The 22,752-nt window shown below is 45.2% G+C and overlaps 1 protein-coding gene across 1 annotated transcript in view; it reads right to left on the reverse strand.

Annotated features, from left to right (window-relative positions):
- Positions 1 to 21,737, reverse strand: part of CHPT1 (choline phosphotransferase 1) — an 83,745-nt gene extending 62,008 nt beyond the window's left edge. The window contains exon 1 of the mRNA XM_082256746.1: positions 21,462 to 21,737. Within this exon, the coding sequence (XP_082112872.1) occupies positions 21,462 to 21,704 (243 nt within the window). The 5' untranslated portion in view covers positions 21,705 to 21,737. The remainder of the gene's footprint in view (positions 1 to 21,461) is intronic.
- Positions 21,738 to 22,752: the final 1,015 nt, after the last annotated feature.

Consider the following 22,752-nt stretch of genomic DNA (forward strand, 5'->3'; position numbering starts at 1 on the left):
TGTGATCACATAACAATCACATGATCCCCAGGCCGCTCATAGCAGCTGGGTACCAGGAGCGGTGTCTAGTGTACACAGCGGTCGATGAAGTGGTGCGCTGCACGCCCCAGGCTGGATGACGTACATGTATGGGATCCAACCTGCCCATGCTGCCTGCCTGCAGTAAATGTACTGTGAGCAGTCGGCAAGTGGTTAAATAAATATGTATTCACTTGGGGGCACTCCTGCATTGTTTGAAAAAAATAAGCAAGCTGGAAAATTTCTTTGAATTAAAATTAACCTGCACAAATAAAGTTTCTTATTAAAACTTGTTTAATTACATACCTTATTTTAGATCCAATTACATCAGTGGGTCTCTGGTTCCCTACGCAACGCACGGCTGGTGGGAGGGGCCAGCAGGGTGCCATACATAGCTTACTGAAAACATCACAGCACCTTGTCCTAGTACTCCTCTAAAGAGTCCTCAGAGTTATTAAAATATCAAAATGCCTTAATGGGTGGATGCCTGCCTGGCGAAGCGGATGTTCCTATGCAGACTGCATTTGCATTCATATGCCCACATGTGATAAATTAATGAAATCCAATGTACTTCTGTAATTTCTAATGCTGTGAGAAGCTCACAGTGTGCAGTGAAATCAGATTAATCTCTTTCAGTACAGAAGATTATCCTACAACTGTGCAAGACAGAATGTAAGGCTGGAGTTCGGCTCAAAGCCCATTACCGCCATCCTGTCCCCAAAGCATCTAATACTTACCTTCTCTTCACTACCGGTGACTCATTCACTGCCAGGAGTAAGGCAAAGCTTGATCTTAGTAGGTGAATAAACAGGGCTGCAGATACTCAGATGCAGGAAGTGTCAGTGAACTATGAAGGTGCTGATGAGCTCCCTGGTAGTTAATTGAGAACTACAAGCCATCTGCCACAATGGCTGACAAGACATATTCATTCATTCACAAAACTCTGCGAATGAATGAATGAATGAATGAATGAATGAATGAATGAATGATGTGGCTGTATGGGTGGAGCCCCGCATAGCCGCACTGTTTTTAAATTGTGACAGTGGGTGTAGGTAGAAGATCCCCTGCGCACTGTCACAATAGAGGATCAAGGGGGTGCGAGGCTGCTGCATTAGTAACCTATTACACCCTGAATACAGATGTAACATGTTATCTAATGAGTAACTCCACTTTTGTTGAGAAAAAAAAAAAAACATTCCCCTCTGGGTGATCTGTGTACATTACAAGGATTTTAACAAACTTTGTTGCAGATTCCTACCTTTTGTTATTCTGAAGAAATCACTGTGTGTTTGTCTGTATCCATGTGGGAAAGTGAGTCTAATGGGAGTGGTTTCATAATTATCAATCAGCGTTGCACCTGCAGGGCTCTGATGAGGAAAGCTGCTGGGCCTGCATTCCTTTAAACATCATTTCCTATTGAAAGTATCTCACCAAAAATTAAATTTTTGTTGAAAGGGATGCCTGAAATCTGACTTGTATCTTAATGCAGAGCAGACTTCTGGGGAAATCAGTGAGCCAATCACACAAGCAGGAAATGATGTTTCTGGGGTGTGGTCAGTACACATTCTGTATACAGAACAGCTCCAGGTAGCCATATTGCATTGCATTTTAGAGAAAATTACAGAGCTGCAGATTGAAAAGAAAAGGTCATTTTTAATAACATTCAACTACAACATGACTTGAGTCACGATTGTATATGCTATATATATATATATATATATATATATATATATATACATACATACATACATATACACACACACACATTTTTTTTATTGGCTATTTTTTTCCCCAAATGTGGAGTTACCCTTTAAGGTGAACTTATGCTTTAGGGCTCAGTTCACATCTCTCTGCTTCCGCTGTCATGCATTTTTCCTTGTATTTTGTCGGTATTCTTTAATGCACTTTTTAGTTCATTTTACATGCATTTTCATGTGCTTCCATAGACTTCAACAGGCTAGAAAAATGCAGGTAAATGTATATAAAATTGTACAATTGCTCCAAGACGCTCAACAAGCACAATTTAATTTATTTCAATGGCTCCTGTTCACATCAGAATGTTTTGTCACCTGTAGCAGAACGTTTGTCAATCAAAAAATGTTCATGAGCTTCTTTCCAGGCAAACTAGAGCATTTTTGGGCTCATAGACTTAAAATGAAACGCACGACATGTTTTATGAGCATTTTGTCACACATTTTCCAGCTAAACAGCAGCTCCTCCACTATTGCTTTCTGATTGGCTAAAATGAAAACATCAGAAGCTTGAATACGCAGGTAAAACACTTGTAATACACTTCTAAGTACTTGTATATGCCTTCAAAACTCTCAAAGAAAAATACTTGTTAAGGAGCGAATGCAACCTAATGGCTGGAATACACGATAAGAAAATCGGCCGAAAATTTCCGTTCAGCAAACAATTGGCCGATATTCTACCCGTTAATGCCCAGCCATCAATGACCGATATCGATATCGTGAATAAAAAATACCGTTTGAAAAAAACAAAATTCTGTCTCGTTTGCGAATGAATGATATTCTATACGTTGGTGTTAAGGTCGTTCATTTGAAATGTGTAGAACATCATCACACTGAACACTGTTTTGATGGTCGGTGGACAACGGTCGGGCGATATTCGGCCCGTGTATGTTGGCAACGTTTTCGACCAACGAACACTTTTTCATTAGTCGGTGGTCGAATGATCGGGCGATATTCTAATCGTGTATTCCGGCCATTACAATACAGCAGGCAGATGTGAATGGACTCATTTGAGTCAATGTATTTTTTACGACACGGGCGTTTTTAGGGGCTGCTAATTGCACAGTGTGAACTAGGCCTTAATATTACTTTAAGGTAAACATGTTGTATTTAGTCAGCCACCAATTGTGCAAGTTCTCCCACTTAAAAAGATGAGAGAGAGGCCTGTAATTGTCATCATAAGTACACTTCAACTATGAGAGACAGAATGGAGGGAAAGAATCCAGGAAATCACATTGTAGGATTTCTAATGAATTCGTTGGTAAATTCCTTGATAAAATAAGTATTTGGTCACCTACAAACAAGCAAGATTTCTGGCTCTCAAAGACCTGTAACTTCTTCTTTAAGAGGCTCCTCTGTCCTCCACTTGTTACCTGAATTAATGGCACCTGTTTGAACTTGTTATTAGTATAAAAGACACCTGTCCACAACCTCAAACAGTCACACTCCAAACTCCACTATGGCCAAGACCAAAGAGCTATCGAAGGACACCAGAAACTAAATTGTAGACCTGCACCAGGCTGGGAAGACTGAATCTGCAATAGGCAAGCAGCTTGGTGTGAAGAAATCCACTGTGGGAGCAACACAAGATCTCACCCGGTGGGGTCAAAATCATCACAAGAACGGTGATCAAAAATCCCAGAACCACACGGGGGGGGACCTAGTGAATGACCTGCAGAGAGCTGGGACCAAAGTAACAAAGGCTACCATCAGTAACACACTACGCCGCCAGGGACTCAAATCCTGCAGTGCCAGACATGTCCCCCTGCTTAAGCCAGTACACGTCCGGGTCCGTCTGAAGTTTGCTAGAGAGCATTTGGATGATCCAGAAGAGGATTGGGTTAATGTCATATGGTCAGATGAAACCAAAGTAGAACTTTTTGGTAAAAACTCAACTTGTCCTGTTTGGAGGAGAAAGAATGCTGAGTTGCATCCAAAGAACACCATACCTACTGTGAAGCATTGGGGTGGAAACATCATGCTTTGGGGCTGCTTTTCTGCAAAGGGACCAGGACAACTAATCCGTGCAAAGGAAAGAATGAATGGGGCCACGTATTGTGAGATTTTGAGTGAAAACCTCCTTCCATCAGCAAGGGCATTGAAGATGAAACGTGGCCGGTTGTTTCAGCATTACCATGATCCCAAACACACCGCAATGAAGGAGTGGTTTCTTAAGAAGCATTTCAAGGTCCTGGAGTGGCCTAGCCAGTCTCCAGATCTCAACCCCATAGAAAACCTTTGGAGGGAGTTGAAAGTCCGTGGTGCCCAGCGACAGCCCCAAAACATCACTGCTCTAGAGATCTGCATGGAGGAATGGGCCAAAATACCAGCAACAGTGTGTGAAAACCTTGTGAAGACTTACAGAAAACATTTGACCTCTGTCATTGCCAACAAAGGGTATATAATAAAGTATTGAGGTGAACTTTTGCTATTGATCAAATACTTATTTTTCACCATAATTTGCAAATAAATTCTTTAAAAATCAGACAGACAATGTGATTTTCTGGATTTTTTTTCTCATTTTGTCTCTCATAGTTAAAGTATACCTATGATGAAAATTACAGGCCTCTCTCATCTTTTTAAGTGGGAGAACTTGCACAATTGGTGGCTGACTAAATACTTTTTTGCCCAACTGTATACAATCTCTAAACCCCCAGCATTACTGCATACCACTGGAAAACAGTTGTAGAATTCACTCATGTACTTGGCTTATCTTGCTTGCTTAAAGTGGAGTTCCATCCAAAATTAGAACTTCCGCTCATCTGCTTCCCCCCCCCCCTCCGATGCCACATTTGGCACCTTTTAAGGGGGAGGAGGGAACGGGTACCACTTTTTGACAGGTACCCTTCCCCTCTTGACGAAGAAAGCGTTGCGGCGCTGTCCCTTGGAAGTTCCGTCCTCCTTCTCCTTCCCCCACCATAGAGCCAATTAGAATGTGCAGCGCTTTGCGCAGTAGGGAACCAGCTGTGACGCCGAAAGGCTTCATTGCCAATTTCCCATAGAATGAATGGCGGCGGCAGCCGATCTGAAAATTGGCTGGGGTGCTGACATTGTGGGCTCCCTGGACAGGTAAGTGTCTATATATATTAAAAGTCAGCAGCTACAGTATTTGTAGCTGCTGACTTATTTTTTTTTCCACAGCTGGAACACCGCTTTAAGAGGAATGACCCTTCACCCAGTCATCAAAGGGCACTACAAACTCATTGCCTCAGCTACACTTCCCACTAAACTAACCTTTGAAACCTGTAATCGTGGTCATATTGATTCATTCTCAGAATATTTACTGTCCTGAACATAACCTTAAATGGAAGCCAAAAAATGCTTTATTTCTTAACTCCTTGACCTCTGGAAGGTTTTACCCCCTAGGGCCTGGTTCACACCTATGCAGTTTGCTTTTGATCAGTTTCTGCAGTGCTTTTTGAGATGCAGTTACTGTTTTTGCACACATGTTTTTCCACACGTTTTCATGGGTATTTCATTTTTTTTATGCTTTTTTTGGCCAATTTGTTGTTGGGCAGATGAAAAAACGAAAAAAAAAAAACGCACTATATGCTTTTCTGCAGCATCTCCATTGAGGTCTATTGAACTAAAAAGCACTGGTTTGGCATACTGCAGTAATATCCCTGGTCCCCCCCAAAAGTGTCAAAAATGACAGTTAGGCGTTCGATCTGTCCGCCGAAATGTCGCAGTCCCACTAAAAATCGCTGATCACTGCCATTACTATTGATAAATGAAAAATTTTTCCCTAGTTTCTAGATATGATAACTTTTGCGCAAACCAATCAATATACAATTATTAGGATTTTTTTTACCAAAAGTATGTAGCAGAATACATATTGGCCCAAAAATGATGTACACGTTTAATTTTTATTTATTAATTTTTTTATTGGGAATGTTTTATAGCAGAAAGTAAAAAAAATTGGATTTTTGTCTTACCGTAAAATCCTTTTACGTAATGCTGCCCCCTACAGGAGTAGGACACTAGGCAGGAAAAAAACTTTACCACGCCTATGGGGCAGCCCCAGGGGGTATACTCCCTCTCTCTGCTTTAGGCATTCAGTTTTGTTGCAAGCAATGTCAGAAGAAATATAACCCAACTCAATAGAGGGGTGGGTGCTGTGTCTGTCAAACATCAGAGAAAAGGATTTTACGGTAAGACAAAAATCCAATTTTCTCTTCCGTTCATTGACAAAGCTCCAGAATCTTCTTGACCATAGGGATGTCCCAAAGTAGTGTTAAACATGAGGGTTGGGAAAAACACAGCAGAAAAAACTCTCAAAAGGCTAAACCTAGCCAACCAGGTAACATGGAGATCAACCAGGAACAACTGGAGCTCAGCTGCAAAAAACAATACACCCTTAAAGAGGACCAAGCCCTCTCAAACAGCAGCCTGCAAAACATTGCGCCCAAAAGCAGCATCCACAGATGCCAGTACATCCACTTTGTAAGTGTGCACAGACAACCCAGTGGCCGCCTTGCAAACCTGTATAACCGACCCCTGATGGCGGAAGGCCCAAGAGGCACCAAGCGCCCGCATAATAAGCAAGAATACAAAATGGCGCCTCCTACGTATATCAATTAATTATTTGGTTTCCCTGCAGCCACCGTTGGTTCTGGGAAAGTACCCAAAATGTAGCTAGCTAGTTACATTTGAGGCACTGCGTGATTAGATATATTGTAGTGCAAACACCAAAATTATATAATGATATCCTATTATTTGACAAATGAAAATCTAGTTGACTATCAACGTGAATGAATAAAAACAGAGCATTAATTAAAAGTGTAAACAAATATAGATAATTTGTTCTCAATACATATATATGTGGGTATCTTCTACACCCTGTGCTCATAAGTGGTGATCCTCCAACTTAGTGTAAGGGGGCCACTCACCAAACATATCCGGCCACCAGGACCCTCACAGCTTTGCATACAATATGGGTTGTAGCTTCCTGTTTTCCAAATAAATCCTCCTCAATCCAAAAATACCACGACTTATAGAATAGGTATATATATATATATATATATATATATATATATATATATATATATATTATATATTATATATATATATATATATAGATCTTTAAACGCTGAATCAGGCTCCACACCGTTAGTAATCCCAGAAAAAAGCATAAGGAAGGTGATTGTGCAATACGTTTAATAAAAATGACAAAGTTCCATTAAAAGCAATGATAAATGCACTCACATTTTAATGTGCCAAAATCAGCACCCACTGGTATAGGTTTGTTGTGCTCTGGCTAGCACCGTTCACTTCAGGAACCGGCGTGCTTGCCAGCTGCGTTCCACCAGGGACCGAAAGTGACGAAACCGGAATTATCACCATCAGTCATCATGATGGGGACTTCCTGATGATGCCAACCGGTAAAAAGCATTGAGGTCCGCGATGATAATTCCGGTTTCGTCACTTCCGGTCCCTGGTGAAACGCAGCTGGCACGCACTGTTTTTATTCATTCACGTTGATAGTCAACTAGATTTTGATTTGTCAATTAATAGAATATCACTTTCTAATTTTTGTACTTGCACTACAATATATCTAATCACGCAGTGCCTCAAATATAACTAGTTAGCCCGCGTAGAATGCACCTTAAAAGGGAAAAGAGGAACCTGACGCTTGATAGAATAGACCTGCACCACCGTCTGTCCTAATTATCTGGAAATGGTTGCAGCAGAAAGGACAACCCTATTGGAGGTCCGTACGTAGGTACAGATAATGAGACTGACTTCTGAAAAGACTCCATGCTGCCAGGTACACTTAAGTGCCCGAATCACATCCATGAAATGCAAGGCAAGTTCCTCATAATGTTCAGATCTGGAACATAAAGAAGGAAACACAAGGTCATCATTCAGATGAAAATCAGAGACGATCTTTTGAAGGAACGACAGACGGGTGCGAAGAACCAACTCAACTCTGAACCACCAGATAAGGTGAATGACAAGACAACGCCACCATTTCCGACATCCTGCGCACAGAATTAATAGCCACCTAGGAAGGGACACCTTCTGGGACAACGTAGGCAGAGGAACCTCCAGAATATTTTTAAAGAGAGGTGTCTGGAAAAAAAAAAAAACTGACAGCACCAAATTGAGGTCTGTTGGCGGCAATGGAGACCGCACTGGAGGAACCAAGTGTCAAACTTCCTAATAAAAGGTCGCACCAAATAAAATCTGGCCAAAGAACGTTGAAGGAAAAAAACGCAGAGGCCGGAACCTGGTCCTTGATGATATTCAAGGCCAAACACCACTCAACTCCCTTTAGGAGAAAAGCGAAAAAAAATAAATAAATCCGAGTTACTGAAAGGGAATGAGGAAGAGCCCCAAGAGACTCACACCACACAATGTACCCTTCTAAGTACGATGGTGGATCTTCCTAGAGGTAGATGTGCTAGCCTATAGCAGTGAATCACCAATTCAGACAAGGCTCTATCCTACAGCACCTGGCTTGCAACAGCTAAGCCGTTAAAGTTAGTAACTGTAAAACAGGATGGGAATTCGGCCCTTGGGACAGCAGATCTTCCCGGGAGGAAGTCTCCAAGAAGCAGCGGCGACCAGCCATACCAGATCGGCGTACCAAGACTGGCAAAGCCAGTCTGGAGCCACTAGAATAACTGTGTCCCTTCTGCCTCGATCCTGCACAGGAGTCTTGGCAGAAGCTTGAGTGGGGAGAAGGCGTAATCAGAAAATACTGACCCCAGGGAGCCACTAGTGTATTAGTGGCGCTGGCTAGAGGATCTCGAGACCGTAACTCTATACCCTACTGTTAAGACGAGTGGCCAACCGAACCACTTTGGGAATACTCCCATGGAGACACAACTAAAAAACACCTCCAGGAAAGTGTACAGTAGAGAGGGCTGGAAAACGATCGTTCTGCCCACCTTAGAATGCCGGCTACTACCCCAGCCACCATGACACTTATTGTGCCCCTTTGGTGATTGAGAAACCATCAGGCCCACGCATGTAGGTCCAGAAAGACAACTGTCTGCTGAACAACAGCAGTAGAATTGCATCCTGCTATTTCTGATGTTTGTCCAGAGGCAGGACACTATGGCTGAGGTCGAGAACAGAGTCAGACCCTGAGAGTCAGAACAGACTTCTGAAAATCAGAATCCCACCGAACTCCTTCAGAGTTCACAGAATAATTTCCTCGTAGTCCATTGGAACTGTTGGAGACACTGTTTGCAGAAGAAGATCATCCAGGTACCCCAGTACCGCGATGCCCTGCTGGCGCAACAAGGCCAGCACCTGGGCCAACACTGACGTGAAGGCCCGAAAAAAAAAACGGAAGTGAGGCCAAGGGCTAACGCCACAAACTGATAATGCTCCTTGCCAATGGCAAAACCGAGGAAACGCTTATGACCAGCATATATTGGAAACGAAGGCAAGCATCCTTGATATGATATTGATAGAAGTGAGAAGATCCACCTGATATAGGAATGCCACTATCGTACAAATGGATTCCATTTGGAACTTCTGTACCCGCACAAAGTGGTTAAAGCCTTGAGGTCCAGGATCAGACTTACCTTGCCTACCTCCCTGGGGACTGTAAACAGATTGAATAAGACCCCTGAAATTGTTCCAAAGTCAGAACTGGGATAATCACCCATTGAAGTAACAAGTCTTGCACTGCCTCAAGAGACCACGTAGATGGTCTGGGGACAAGGCAGGTCGGGGGAAGAGAACCTTTTCGGAAACTCAATCTTTTTAGCCGGAACAAAAGACTTCATTGACCACTTGTCCTATACTAGGGAGGACCATGGATCTGGGGACACGTGGTTGACATTCCCCCCCCCCATCCTAGATATGGGCGCGGGTGCCACTTCATGCTGGAGGGAGCCTGTTGCAATCCTCTATCCACCTTGGCTACAAATTTACAGATGTTTGAGAACTATTGACACGGCAAATCTGGAAAGCTTCGGCCTTGCAGTCCCTTTCAAGACCAGGGTAGTCTGGGACCACTAAAAACAACAAACAAACAAACACAAGGGCGCACCGGCCTAGTGCATTATCCTGAAAAAGTTTATTGAAATAATGGAATAGAAATACTCACAAACGAGTTCTTGATAAAAGCATATCAGACAAAATATAGAGTCCTCAGCATCGAGATCAAGATTGGATAGTCCCCCGAAGCTGTATAAGCTTATGCGTTTCGAGGCATTGCCTCTTCTTCAGAGCCTCCTTTTGGAACCTCCGGTAGAGGCCCAGAAGAGCCGTTTGTTTTGAGACCCTAAGAGATGACAAACTGACGTCTTATGAGCCGAGAAGAATGGCCCCCATCTATGACTTGTCTTTGAGGCATGTGGAAGGAAAGTATTCTACCCCCCTGAGAATGTCTTCATTATGTCATTCAGGGCAACTCCAAACAGGTTATCCCCACAAAGGGATATCAGATAAGGCCTTCTAATTCAGCCAAAAACAACACGCCGAATGACCGCTGCTGATACATACAGCTAGTACGGTGGGTACTAAAAAAAAAAAAGGACCGACACCTCTGATACAGTAGGAATCACAACTCAATAGACACAAAACGACCGTGATCCTGCAAGGGGGCGCTGACCCGGGGCCCATGAATGGACCAGCTACTGGACCCCGTGAAAAAACAAAAAAGGGGTAGCCCTCCAAGCCCCCCGCTTATTGAAAATAAATGGCCCCCTTAAGGGATGTTGGCAAAACATGTATGACATGGGCTGCTTAGAGAATCAAAACCTATGCAACCCTTAAGGGGGGCCATCCGCCATGCCGCGGACGCGCAGGCAAGGTACCCAGATGGTTCACAGCGCTAAAGGGGAGGTGCCCTACGCAATAATGGTGGCATGCTGTCATCAAACAAAGGTGACCACCCCCACAGCACCCCCCCCTTCCAGGGAAGGCGCCAGATGGCCCGCAGGGCTAAAGGGGAGGTGCCCTACACAATAATGGTGGCATGCCGTGATCAAAGGTGACCACCCCCACAGTGCCCCCCCCCCCCCCCAGGGAAGGCAACAAGTTTTCCACATGGCATAGTAAGCCGCAAGCCAACGGCCTAAATTTTGGTGGAGGCCATGCCGCACAGATCCCCCATCCAAGAGAAGGCGAATGGCAACAGGACACTCACAGGAGGCCGCCGCCCCCCCCCCCCCCCCCGAGGAGTAGGCCTAAACTTCCGTGGCGCCCTACTGCCTGGGCGCGAAGCCCGCTGGAGCTGACTGCCCAGGAACAACAGGGGAGAGGGCGGATGCCCCTCACTGGGGCCTCCCAAACAGCATTCGGCCGGTAGGGTCCGGTCACATGCGGCGCGAACCAGCGGGTGTGAAAACCCATCCGATCCACCAGCCCAACACAATAGCTGGGAGCTCTCAGGACCCCCTGCCAAGGTCACTAACCCCCAGGGCGGCGAAGGACACTGTTGTAACCCCCCCCCCCCGGTGTGCACCCAGGGAAAACGGGCCAGCAGCAGCCCGCTTAAGAGCACATGGCAAAAGCGAGCTCACAACCCTCCAGGGAGGAGGGTGGGGGGGTGGAAGACAACAGTGACTCTAGAGGGGCTGGGGAGGAGGGAACCTGGGGGTCCCACCGTCCCAGGGAGAAGCCCACGTACACCTCAAAACCCTCAAGGGGGAGGGGGGGTACAATTACTTACCATAGCGAGGAACTAGGTGGGCACCGCTCCGGACAGATCACCTCTCCACCGGAATGGGGGTGCTGTCGGCCAGGAGAAACACTGCAGCTAAGGCTGCGACCAGGTCGTATGCGTCCTTGCGAGATGTTTAACTTGCAGGCCAGCCCCGTCCAGTGGGGTTATGTCGTGGCCGACCTAGCATGGAGCTGAGCCCTGCGTGCGCTCGCTGACCGGACTGGGGAGAACTTAAGTCCGTCGCCCAGTCCAGCAGTTGATTGTAGTTCTCTAAAAAGGAAAAAATGCTAGGACCAGAGATCTCAGCAAGGAACTAGGTCCTTACTCCTGACTAGGCAGAAAAAAACTGAGTGCCTATATCAGAGAGTGGGAGTTTATCCCCTGGGACTGCCCTATAGGCTAAGCGTGGTAACGTTTTTTCCTGCCTAGTGTCCTACTCCTGTAGGGGGCAGGGCAGCATAACCCAATAATCAAGAAAAGATTGTGGAGCTGTGTCCGTCAATGAACGAAAGAGAAATATTGTTTTTTTTTTCAGAATGGCCGCTCTTATTTTGTTTATAGCGCAAAAAATAAAAAAACGCAGAGGTGATCAAATACCACCAAAAGAGATCTATTTGTGAGGGGGAAAAAGGACATCAATTTTATTCGGGTACAGCATCGCACAATTGTTAAATAACAGTGCTGTATCGCAAAAATGGTCTGGTCATCAAGGGGGTAAAACCTTCTGGTCCAGAAGTGGTTAAGCACCACTGGGTTTTTTTTCATTTTTTTTCTATATAAAACACAAATATACCGAACATTTTGAAAAAAAAAAAAATCAGATCTCAATGGGGAAAAATACTGTATCATGCTGGATTTCTATACGGATATGGACTAATGTAATGTGTTAGGAATGAAGGGATGCCACATCGTTTGATGGAAATGAAAATGATCAAACTACAGAGGGCTGAATTCAAAGACACCCCGAAAATCAAAGTGAACAAATGATGCAGCAGGCTAGTCCATTTTGCCGAAATTTCATTGCAAAAATGGTACTCAATAGTTTGTATGGCCCCCACGTGCTTGTATGCATGCCTGACAACCAGCATTTTGCTCGGGCATGTTCGAGTTCATACGAGCCCGATCTCGCCAGGAAGCCGACACTGCACTCTGCACACATCGGGAAATGTCTCACTGCCTGCGATTAGTGGAGCACAGTGTCGACTTCTTGGCGCGATCGGGCACGTACAAACTCGAACACACCCAAGCCCATCTTTGCTGACAACATCGGGGCATGCTTCTAATAAAATGATGGATGGTGTCCTGGGGTATTTCCTCCCAGATCTGGACCAGGGCATCACTGAGCTCCTGAACAGACTGAAGTGCAACCTGGCGGCGTTGGATGGACCAAAACATAATGTCCGAGAGGTGTTCTATTGGATTTAGGTCAGGCAAGTGTGGGGCAATTCAATGGTATCAATTCCTTCATACTTCAGGAACGGGTGGCTTACTCTCGCCACATGAGGCCGGGCATTGTTAAGCAACAGGAGGAACTCGGGACCCAGTGCACCAACGTAGGGTCTGACAATGGGTCCAAGGATTTCATCCTGATACCCAATGTCAGTCAGGGTGCAATTGTCTAGCCTGTAGAGGTCTGTGCATCCCTCCATGGATATGCCTCCCTAGACCATCACTGACCCACCACCAAACCGGTCATGCTGAAGGATGTTACAGGTAGCATAACGTTCTCCATGGCTTCTCCAGACACTTTCACGTCTGTCAGGGGGAACCTGCTCTCATTGTGAAAAGCACAGGGCGCCAATGGTCAACCTGCCAATTCTGGTGTTCAATGGCAAATGTCAATGGAGCTCCACGTTGCCGAGTAGTGAGCACAGGGAGGTCGGTCCCTCAGGCCACCCTCATGAAGTCTGTTTCTGATTGTTTGGTCAGAGACATTCACACCAGTGGCCTGCTGGAGGTCATTTTGAAGGGATATGGCAGTGCTCATCCTGTATCTCCTTGCACAAAGGAGCAGATACCGGGCCTGCTGATGGGTTAAGGACCTTCTACGACCCTGTCAAGCTCTCCTAGTGTAACTGCCTGCCTCCTGAAATCTACTCCATGCTCTTGAGACTGTGTTGGGAGACACAGCAAGCCCTTTGGAAATGGCACGTATTGAGGAGTTTGACTGCCTGTGCAATCTCTATAGGATCCAGGTATCGCCTCATGCTACCAGTAGTGATATTGACCCTAGCCAAATGCAAAACTAGTGAAAAACAGTCAGCAAAGAGGGGGTGGGAAAAAAATTAAAAAATCAGTGGCCTCCACCTGTAAAACCAACCCTGTTTTTAACCCTGTCTCCTTGTTGCCCATCTAGTGCACCTGTTGGTAATTTCATTAACCCCAAAGCAGCTGAAACTGATTAACAGCCCCCTCTGCTACTTAACTGACCAGATCAATAGCCCCGGAGTTTATTTGACCTGATGCTATATTCTGATTAAAAAGTGTTAATTTAATGTGTCAGCAGTGTACATTTGAAAATTGATCAACCCAGATGTACTGAGAGCCTATCTAATTTCTTGTGGCCCTAAAATGCCAGGACAGTCCAAATACCCCCAAGTGACCCCTTTTTGGAAAGTAGACAGGTAGACAAGGTATTTAGTAAGAGGCATGGCAAGTTTTTTGTATTCTGTCACAATTTTTTGGAAAATTCAATTAAATAAAATGTGGGTTTTTTTCACATACTGTGACAAGTGCAGTAAAGTGTCATCATTTTACTGGTGCGGCGGTGATCATGGATACTGACTGGTGACTAACTTTTTTTTCCCTTTACATACTTTCATCAAAGTAGTTTTGTGTCACCATAGTGACACTGTACTACTCTGGGAGGGTCGATCAGGGATTTTTTCATTTTACACCATTATTGCTTATACTAGTGGTGTTCACTGTTATAATCAATAGTTAGCTGCCATTAATGGCTTTCCATTGGCTTTAGCTAACCACATTGTACAGGGTGTCAGGTACCATTTGACAGCTGTGGGCCAATTACAGCTTCAAACGACTAAGCAAGCAGTCATAAATGGAAACCATTCATGACTGTTTGTTTACACTGCAATCATGTGATCTCTATGGCCATTGGCCAACCATAATGATCACATGATACCCTGGACGCCCCAGGGGGCAAGCAAGTGTGCATGTTCGGGGCAACATTACAGTACCTCTACTGGCCTGGATATGCCGCCTGCTAGCAATATATGTACTGTTAGCGGGTGACAGGTGCTTAAAGGGCAATTCCAACTTTGATTGTGTTTTCAAGAATACAAAAGTACCCAAACTACTAAACTGTAATGCTCACTTGGTGAATAATATAAAGCAGAGCAATACAAAAGACTTTCTTTTCTTTGCTTTAAATAGAGTGATTGATTGTTGATCCTCTCACAGTGGATATTGCCATCTGCAATCCTGTTACGGAGACCATAAACACCTCGATTTTATTATCCAGTTGATGTGTGATTTGATCTAATCTGAAACTGATCGAATAGCCATAACGTCCCTTAAGGCCCCTTTCACACTATCCGTCCGTCGGACGGATTCCGTTTTTCTCAGCGGGGGATCAAGCCGCCGATCCCCCGCAGAGCAGGAGGATGACAGCTGTGTCTCCGCGCTGTGTGCGGAGACAAAGCTGTCAGTTCCCCATGCATCTCTATGGGGGAAATCGGATGGGAACGGACCGTCGGTCCGTTCTCACCCGATCCCATCCGATCCGCTGGACGGATGGAAAATAGGGTTTCCATCCGTCCAGATTTGATGGATCGGATCGGATGTTAGCGGACATGTCTCCGCTGACATCCGATCCCCCATAGAGATTCAGATCCGCCAAAAAAAACGGACAGGCGGATCTGAACGGTCCGCCTGTGTGAAAGGGGCCTAAGAATGAATAAGACTGGGCTTAGATTGGTTTCTGATCAAAGTGATTCGATCAGCTGGGGTGGAAAAGTATCTATCATTTTGCATCGCTGAGATGACTTGTTCATAAATTTAAATATATATTTCAATCAATCAGATTATGAGGTTACATTGTAGAAACACAGATACGATGGATAAATAACAATTGTACCTTCTACCTTCTACTTTTCAATCAAATTCTACTTCCCCGTGTGTGATGTATCAGTCGATTGTGTTGCTGTCTATAGATCAGTTATTATTATTGCGAGAGACCGATCTGAAAATGATCATTTATTGATGCGCGTATGGCCACTATAAGGGAGTTCACTCTCCTTATATCACTAGGGAAAGGCAAAGAAAAATGTATTAAGCCTGGGTTCATGCGTACAGCTGCGGTTTAAAGTCTGGAGCTCTTCTGCTCACCGGTTCACGAGCGATCCAGGTGTAAATTTTTCCCTGAATTCGCACCTCAACTGGACCCAAAAACGCACAGGACCCTTTCCAAAACCGCACCATGGCTGCCCTGGAAATGTGTGAACTGGCTCTATGAAAGTCAGTCACATTCACATGTTATGCGAATTGGATGTGGTTAAAAACTTATTCAATTCACATATATGTGAACCCAGCCTTATGTTTCTTTCATACTGATGTGGTGTGGTTTGCCCGCAGCGCAGTGTACCCATGGGATTGGTGTGGGTTAGCTGTGCTTTCCCATTGACTTTGATTGTGCCCCGCAGTTTTGATCGAAAGTCCTGCATGCACTCACTGCTGACGTGAGCTTGCTGCCTCCAGAAATGTCCACGTCACCAATCCCAGGAGACAGAGTTTTACTATGCGGTGCAAGATCTGTGCATTCACAGACATGATGCTGGTCTCTGCCATGTATTTGACAACTGGCAGATACCCACAGAATGACTGCGCATACCTGGTGGACTCCTACTCCTGCGCACACTGGCACTCGTTTTTACAAAGCCCCAGATACCTGAAACCAGAAGCACATGCATGCCTAAAAATCTGCGCATACACAGACATACACAGGTCTGTTCCCAAATGTCTGCCAGAGACCTGCGGCACATCTGCACACATGCAGAATATTTCATGATTGCAGCACAAGGAGATTTTAAGGGGGGGCAAAGTTCCCCCTTAAAACCTGCTTCGCAGTTTTTTGTAAGCCCAGTAAAAATGGCCAGTCCTAGGCCTGGATTACACCTATGGGTTTTTTAGTGCGTTTTCAATTTTTCAGAAATGAACTAGTTTATTTAACATGGTTTTCTTTGGGTCATGTTCACACCTCTGCGTTTTCCCTTAGTGCGTTTTTGGAAAGGGCTCTGGACTTTTTTTCCCCGCAGTAGTTTGCGTTTTTGGTTCCATATACTTCAATTGAAATGCATCAAAGAGCAGTGCTTGCATTTTTGATGCGTTTCTGCTGGCTTTTCCTGCTCGACAACAGACACCTCCCAAAAATGCAAAATGCATCAAAACACAAATAAAAACGTGTGGGAAAAATGCAACCTGCATAGGTGTAAACCAGGCCTTACTACAACACACCTGAACACATAAAAATAAAACAAATAAGGCCTTATGCCTTATTACTGGACTCCTAAACTCTTTCCTCCTGGCAGTTTTGGCAACATAAAGTGCTCGACATGCAGGGGCGTTTAGAGGCAGGAAAAAAAATTGCAAAACAAAACCTGAGAAATTTCTATGCTCAACTTACCGACCAGCCTGCAACCAACCAAATTATCCTGTCTAAGTGCCGGTTCACACTTCCGTGTGTGCGGCGATCGCATGCAATATCGGAGCGCACTGCTCCTTTATTACATGCGATCGGATGTGCAGTGCGAATTCAGCCATACACTTTGTATGGCTAAATTCGCACTGCACCCGCACAAAAGTCACACATGAGGCATTTTTTCAGCCGCATCAGGATCGGATCGCACAGTGGTTCACACTTGTGCGATCCGATCCTGTGCGAACTGTCAGATCGCACTGCGATATGCGATCAAACTGGGGGTGTCGTTAACATTTCATTGACACCCCCAGCGTATCGCATATGGCAGTGTGAACTGCCAGATGTGCGTTTGCGATGCGGGAACAGGCTGCGAATTTGCAGCCTTCCCGCATCGCACAAGTGTGACCCGGCACTAACACTATGCATTAAAGACAGGGGTTTAGTCTGCAACTCTGCATACATTTGCAAATACATGCGTAAGCTACAGAGCCCTGTCAAGGCACCCCAGGAAAAAAAAATTTAAAAATACCAAATGGCCCTAGAAGCAGCGGAAAAAAAAAATTCCATTGTGCATGGGGCCTAATGGGTGTGTGGTTACTCACTGCAACAATATTTATCTGACCTAAAGAGGAAGTAAAGTCTTCTTGTTCCTACAGATAAGCCTTTAATAAGGCTTATCTGTAGGTACTCTGAAAATCTCCTAAACTTGCACAGTTAAGGAGATACTGAGAGTGCATGCAGCATATAACGTCATCAGTGCATGCGCTCTGAAGGTTCGGCTTACCATGCCAGACCTTCAGATCTCTTGCCGCAAACAGCGAGAGTGACGTCATCGTAGCTCCGGACACTCTTAGCGCCAGAGCCTGCGAGCCCAGAAGAAACACCGGGAAGGATGTCAGCTGTCTCAGCGGTGTGCGGGCACTGCTTGAGCGCTTAATTCTAAGGTATTTCAGAATGAGCTAGTATGCGATGCATACTAGCTTATTATGCCTTTGTCTTACAGATTTTTTGGGGGGTGGGTTTCCCTGGAGGTTTACAACCTCTTTAAATCTTTATGGCAGATGTAGGTTCCATTGCTCATTGATACTTCAGCCAATACTACCCCCAGGCGCAAGAAGCCATTGGTATAACTGCAGGCACCAGTAAGGGCACATGTCAGGTCCCCAACTCAAAATTTAGTCTGCTTCATGATCCTTGTTCTGCTCTAGAGGCACATATTTTCTTTTCTATATAACAGACAAAATGCACTGTGTAACCATACACCCCTGAAGAAGAAAAATATATGATCTTTCCAAACGCGTTGGGTTCATATCTCTGTCATCACAGTTGATCTGAGGTTACGCTCACACAACAGTATCATATATGGCAACTGCTGCACTATGTCATTTTATTGAATTCATATTTTGTATATACATGTAAAATTTATATATTTTTAATTTCTTTGGTGATACTGTTGCCCTACAAAAATCCCACAATAGGGGGTCTTGCCAACAGAGTGTTCCAAAGTTGGCACATTCTATGGTTAAATGCTACACATACAATGGAACCCAAATCTTTCAGTAAACACTTAATTGTTCTGAGAATTTGTGTACATTTTTTTTTTTTTTAAATTTCCTAAGAGCTTGTGTTAGAAATTCTATCCATCCGTGGCTAGCTTTATGCAATCATTGCTTTTAGCCCCATTCACACCATGCTAAACGAACAGCAGGGCTGCCTACCCGGAATTATAGGAACAACATGGTTCTATCATGAAGTTGGTGCTGATCAATTCGCAAATCACTAAACCCAGCAATCTATGGATCTTATTAATATGATGGCGGTGAAAAAACACAAAAAAAAAAAAAAACAGATTGAAAAGAATTGCTGAGATTCTTCCTGAAAAACGATCTGTTGTGTCATGCAGTTTCCGAATGCTGAGGTGGCAGATTGACACATTAGCAGGTGACAACAGACAAGGCAAACATTGAGATGAATAGACTCTGGACACAGGACAAGCAGGACTCCACCACCAATACACACAACAATAACTACCATAGTATGTGGCCACTATGACAAACAACTGACAACAAAACCACAGGTATAAGAAAACAAGCATTTCCAAGCAATGAAAATCCACGCCAGCTTCAATAGAATGTAACAAATAAAAAGGGACTGATTTACTAAAACTGAAGAGTGCAAAATCTGGTGCAGCTCTGCATAGAAAACCAATCAGCTTCCAGGTTACTGTCAAAGCTTAATTGAACAAGCTGAAGTCAGAAGCGGATTGGCTACCATGCACAGCTGCACCAGATTTGGCACTCTCCAGTTTTATTAAATCTCCCCCACGAGATCCTATGTTGGTACTCTCACCTTCTCTCACACTAGCTGAAACTCAGCAGAGCCAGTGAGGAAAAAGTGACTGCCACCATTCCACTATTGTGTCCTGCAGTGACTAGTGGTCAGCATGGAAAACCACAATGAACAGTCCGAGGTGCTGAATTTAGAACATTGCTGGGAGCTCTGCTACAAAATTTGGGACAACTGGGCTGAAGGACAAGATATGTAAATCAACAATCAGCTTTGGGCACTTGCTCCTGCTAAGGCTCTGTTCAACGACCGGGCGATTTTCCACTCTAAAAACTCCCATTCATTTCAAAGGCCCCTGTTCACACCGGAGTGTCCTGTCGCCTTAAGTGAAATGCCGTCACTCAAAAAAGTACATGAGCTTCTTTTTTGGCAGATTACAGGCATTTTACTGTTTTTCATTGGTCACTTGTCAACTCAAAATGCTTGCACAAAAACGCCAGAAAAAAACGCCTGTAAAAATAGCAACGCCTAGATGTGAACGGAGCCTAAAGCTGGATACACACTATACAACTTTTGTTGTCAGATTTCCATTAGATTTACCTTTAACTATGTAGTGCAAGGGCCTGCCTGACTGCATACAAACTTAAAGCGTTTAGGTTTGACCTCATATTACATGGTTTTGCTAAATCTAAAGGAAAAAAATCGAATGAAAATTGTATAGTGTGTGTCCAGCTTAAGGGGTTGAAGAAAAGTGACTGTAAGGCCCCTTTCACACAGATGGTCTGTTCAGATCTGCCTATCAGTTTTTCAGGGGGATCTGAACGGATCGTCAATGCATCTCTATGGGCCAGCGGATGTCAGCGGAGACATGTCCGCTGACATCCGTTCCGATCCTGCCTGTCAAATCTGGACGGAAGGAAACCCTATTTTCCATCCGTCTGGCGGATCGGATCAGATGAGAACAGACAGGCGGTCCGTTCTCATCCGATTCCCCCATAGAGGACAACGGGGATCTGACAGCTCCGTCTCCACGCACACGGCTCAGCAGGGATCGGCAGATCGATCCCCCGCTGAGAAAAACGGAGTCCGTCGGTGGAACAGACATGTGTGAAAGGGGCCTCAGATTCGGTTCACACTACGGCAATCCGACTTAGGGGGTGACCTGTGAAGTTGCGTGCACCGCGACTTCGGCACGACTTGCACAGACTTCATAAAATGAATGTCTATGCTAGTAGCTCCAGGTCGCCCCGAAGTAGTACAGGACCCTTTTTCTAAGTCAGAGCGACTTGTGTCGCTCCTATTAGAACCAGACCTGTACTACACTATGGGACGCGACGATGCGTGATTTGTCAGGCTGACCAAGTCGCCTGAAAAGTCGTACCAGTGTGAATGGAGACTAGGTAAATTTTTGTTTTACCAAAAAAAAAAAATAAACAAGCCTATAATTACCTTCTCTGTGCAATGGACTGCACAGAGCGGCAGTGAACCTTCTCCTGGCCCCTCACCTTTGTCCAGTGCCCCCACTGGTCCCCAAAAAAAGTGTCCGTATCCGATTTGTCGGCCGCAATATCCCAGTCCTGCTATAAGTTCCTGATTGCTGCAATTACTAGTAAAAAAAAATTTAAAGAAATATCCCATAGTTTTAGACGCCATAACTTTAGCCTGGTCAGGAAGGTTAAAAAAAAAAAAAAAGAAGAGGGGGTTTTGGGGACTTTTCCCTGCAGGTACAGAAAGAAGCCTGTTTAATAGAATGGGCTGCTGTGCCCGTGCAAACGAGGCAATCAGGACCAGCACATATGCTTAATATATGCCACCCACTTTCAGGTGCCATTGTCATAAGATTCTCCATGTTATTCACCTCTCCTGCCAATGTTATGGCTGATCGGTATAGTCCATAATAAAAAAGTATGCACCTAATGTAATCAGGGCTGTCAGTGTCTATACAGGTAGAATATATATAGGAATAGGAAGTGATCAGAGTGTCCTAGGTGTGTAGGTGCTCAATGGAGAGTGATAGCTACACTGTAATAGCCAATAGAAGAGCCAAGAAGCTGCCAGCCTGGCACAGCGCCCACTAGGAAGGCTCAGTCTGTACACAGGGACACCACTGGAAATAACTCACCTCCTCGGTGGCGGTGGGACAGTAGTAGGCTACGACGAGGACAGTCAGTACATTCATGGTGAGCCCCACCATGGTGATAGTGTTTGGGGCCACCCATAGAGGGACCTTCTCCACCAGCCAGTTCCAATACACCTGCATGGGGGGCTCCAGCAGAGAGCGGCCCTGGGCGCTGTACTTGTGCTCCTCCAGGCGCTTCAGCTGCTGGGCAGTCAGGGGCTCCGGTAAACACAGCACGAACGCCATCCTCTTCTCCCCGCCCGGTTCTCCTTCCTGTCTGTCCGGTGTTGTAAAATTTTGTCGGACCCGTGAAAAAATCGGACCTCGTCACTTCCGGTCATGGGAGTCTCAAGTGCGCATGCGCACCAGACATTATCTTGGTTTGGTAAACTTATAACACAGAGCGACCAGTTGAATGAGAGGAGGCGGGGCTGAGGTGGGACGGAAGACACCGCCGCGTCATCTGCAGAGCTGAATAGAGGAGGCGGGACGGAGGCGTGGCTGTGTAATAAATGCAGGACTTTAGCGACTCCCTGTTTTATTATCTTTACTAATTATCGTATTATTTATCCTTAGGATTTCATTACATTTAGTATTTCTTATTTTGCATTATAGAAATACTAAATGTCATGAAATCCGAAGGATAAATAATACGATAATTACTAAAGATAATAAAACAGGGAGTCGCTTAAGCCCTGCATATATTACACGGCCGCACCTCCGTCCCGCCTCCTCCGCCAGCTCTGCATATGTGCCTCCGTCCCGTCGCACCTCAGCCCCGCCTTCTCTCAATCAGCTGTCCGTTCTCTGTTATAATTTTGCCAAACCTCGAAAAATGTCTTCTGCGCATGCGCACGGACGACTTCTATCAACTGTTTTGTGACGCTCTGTCACCGGAAGTGACGAGGTCCGATTTTTTCACGGGTCCGACAAAATTTTAGAACACCGGGAAAGCAGCTCCCTTCCGCCGCCCTAAAGTTCAGGGGGCCGGACTAGGGAACTTCATCCCGGAAGACTGCGGCAGCCTGAGACAACAACACGCACAGTGCTCAGTACAGAGCGCTCTGCTTAAAGGGTCGGCAGAATCCATACACAGCGCTCTGCCTGAGGGGTCTGTGTACTCTCCGTACACAGCGCTCTGCCTGAGGGGTCTACATACTCTCCGTACACAGCGATCTGCCTGAGGGGTCTGTGTACTCTCTGTACAGAGCGCTCTGCCTGAGGGGTCTACGTACTGTCCGTACAGAGCGCTCTGCCTGAGGGGTCTACGTACTCTCCGTACAGAGCGCTCTGC

Source organism: Pelophylax lessonae, assembly GCF_965119305.1.
Source record: "Pelophylax lessonae genome assembly, chromosome: 4".
Classification (NCBI taxonomy): Eukaryota; Metazoa; Chordata; class Amphibia; order Anura; family Ranidae; genus Pelophylax; species Pelophylax lessonae.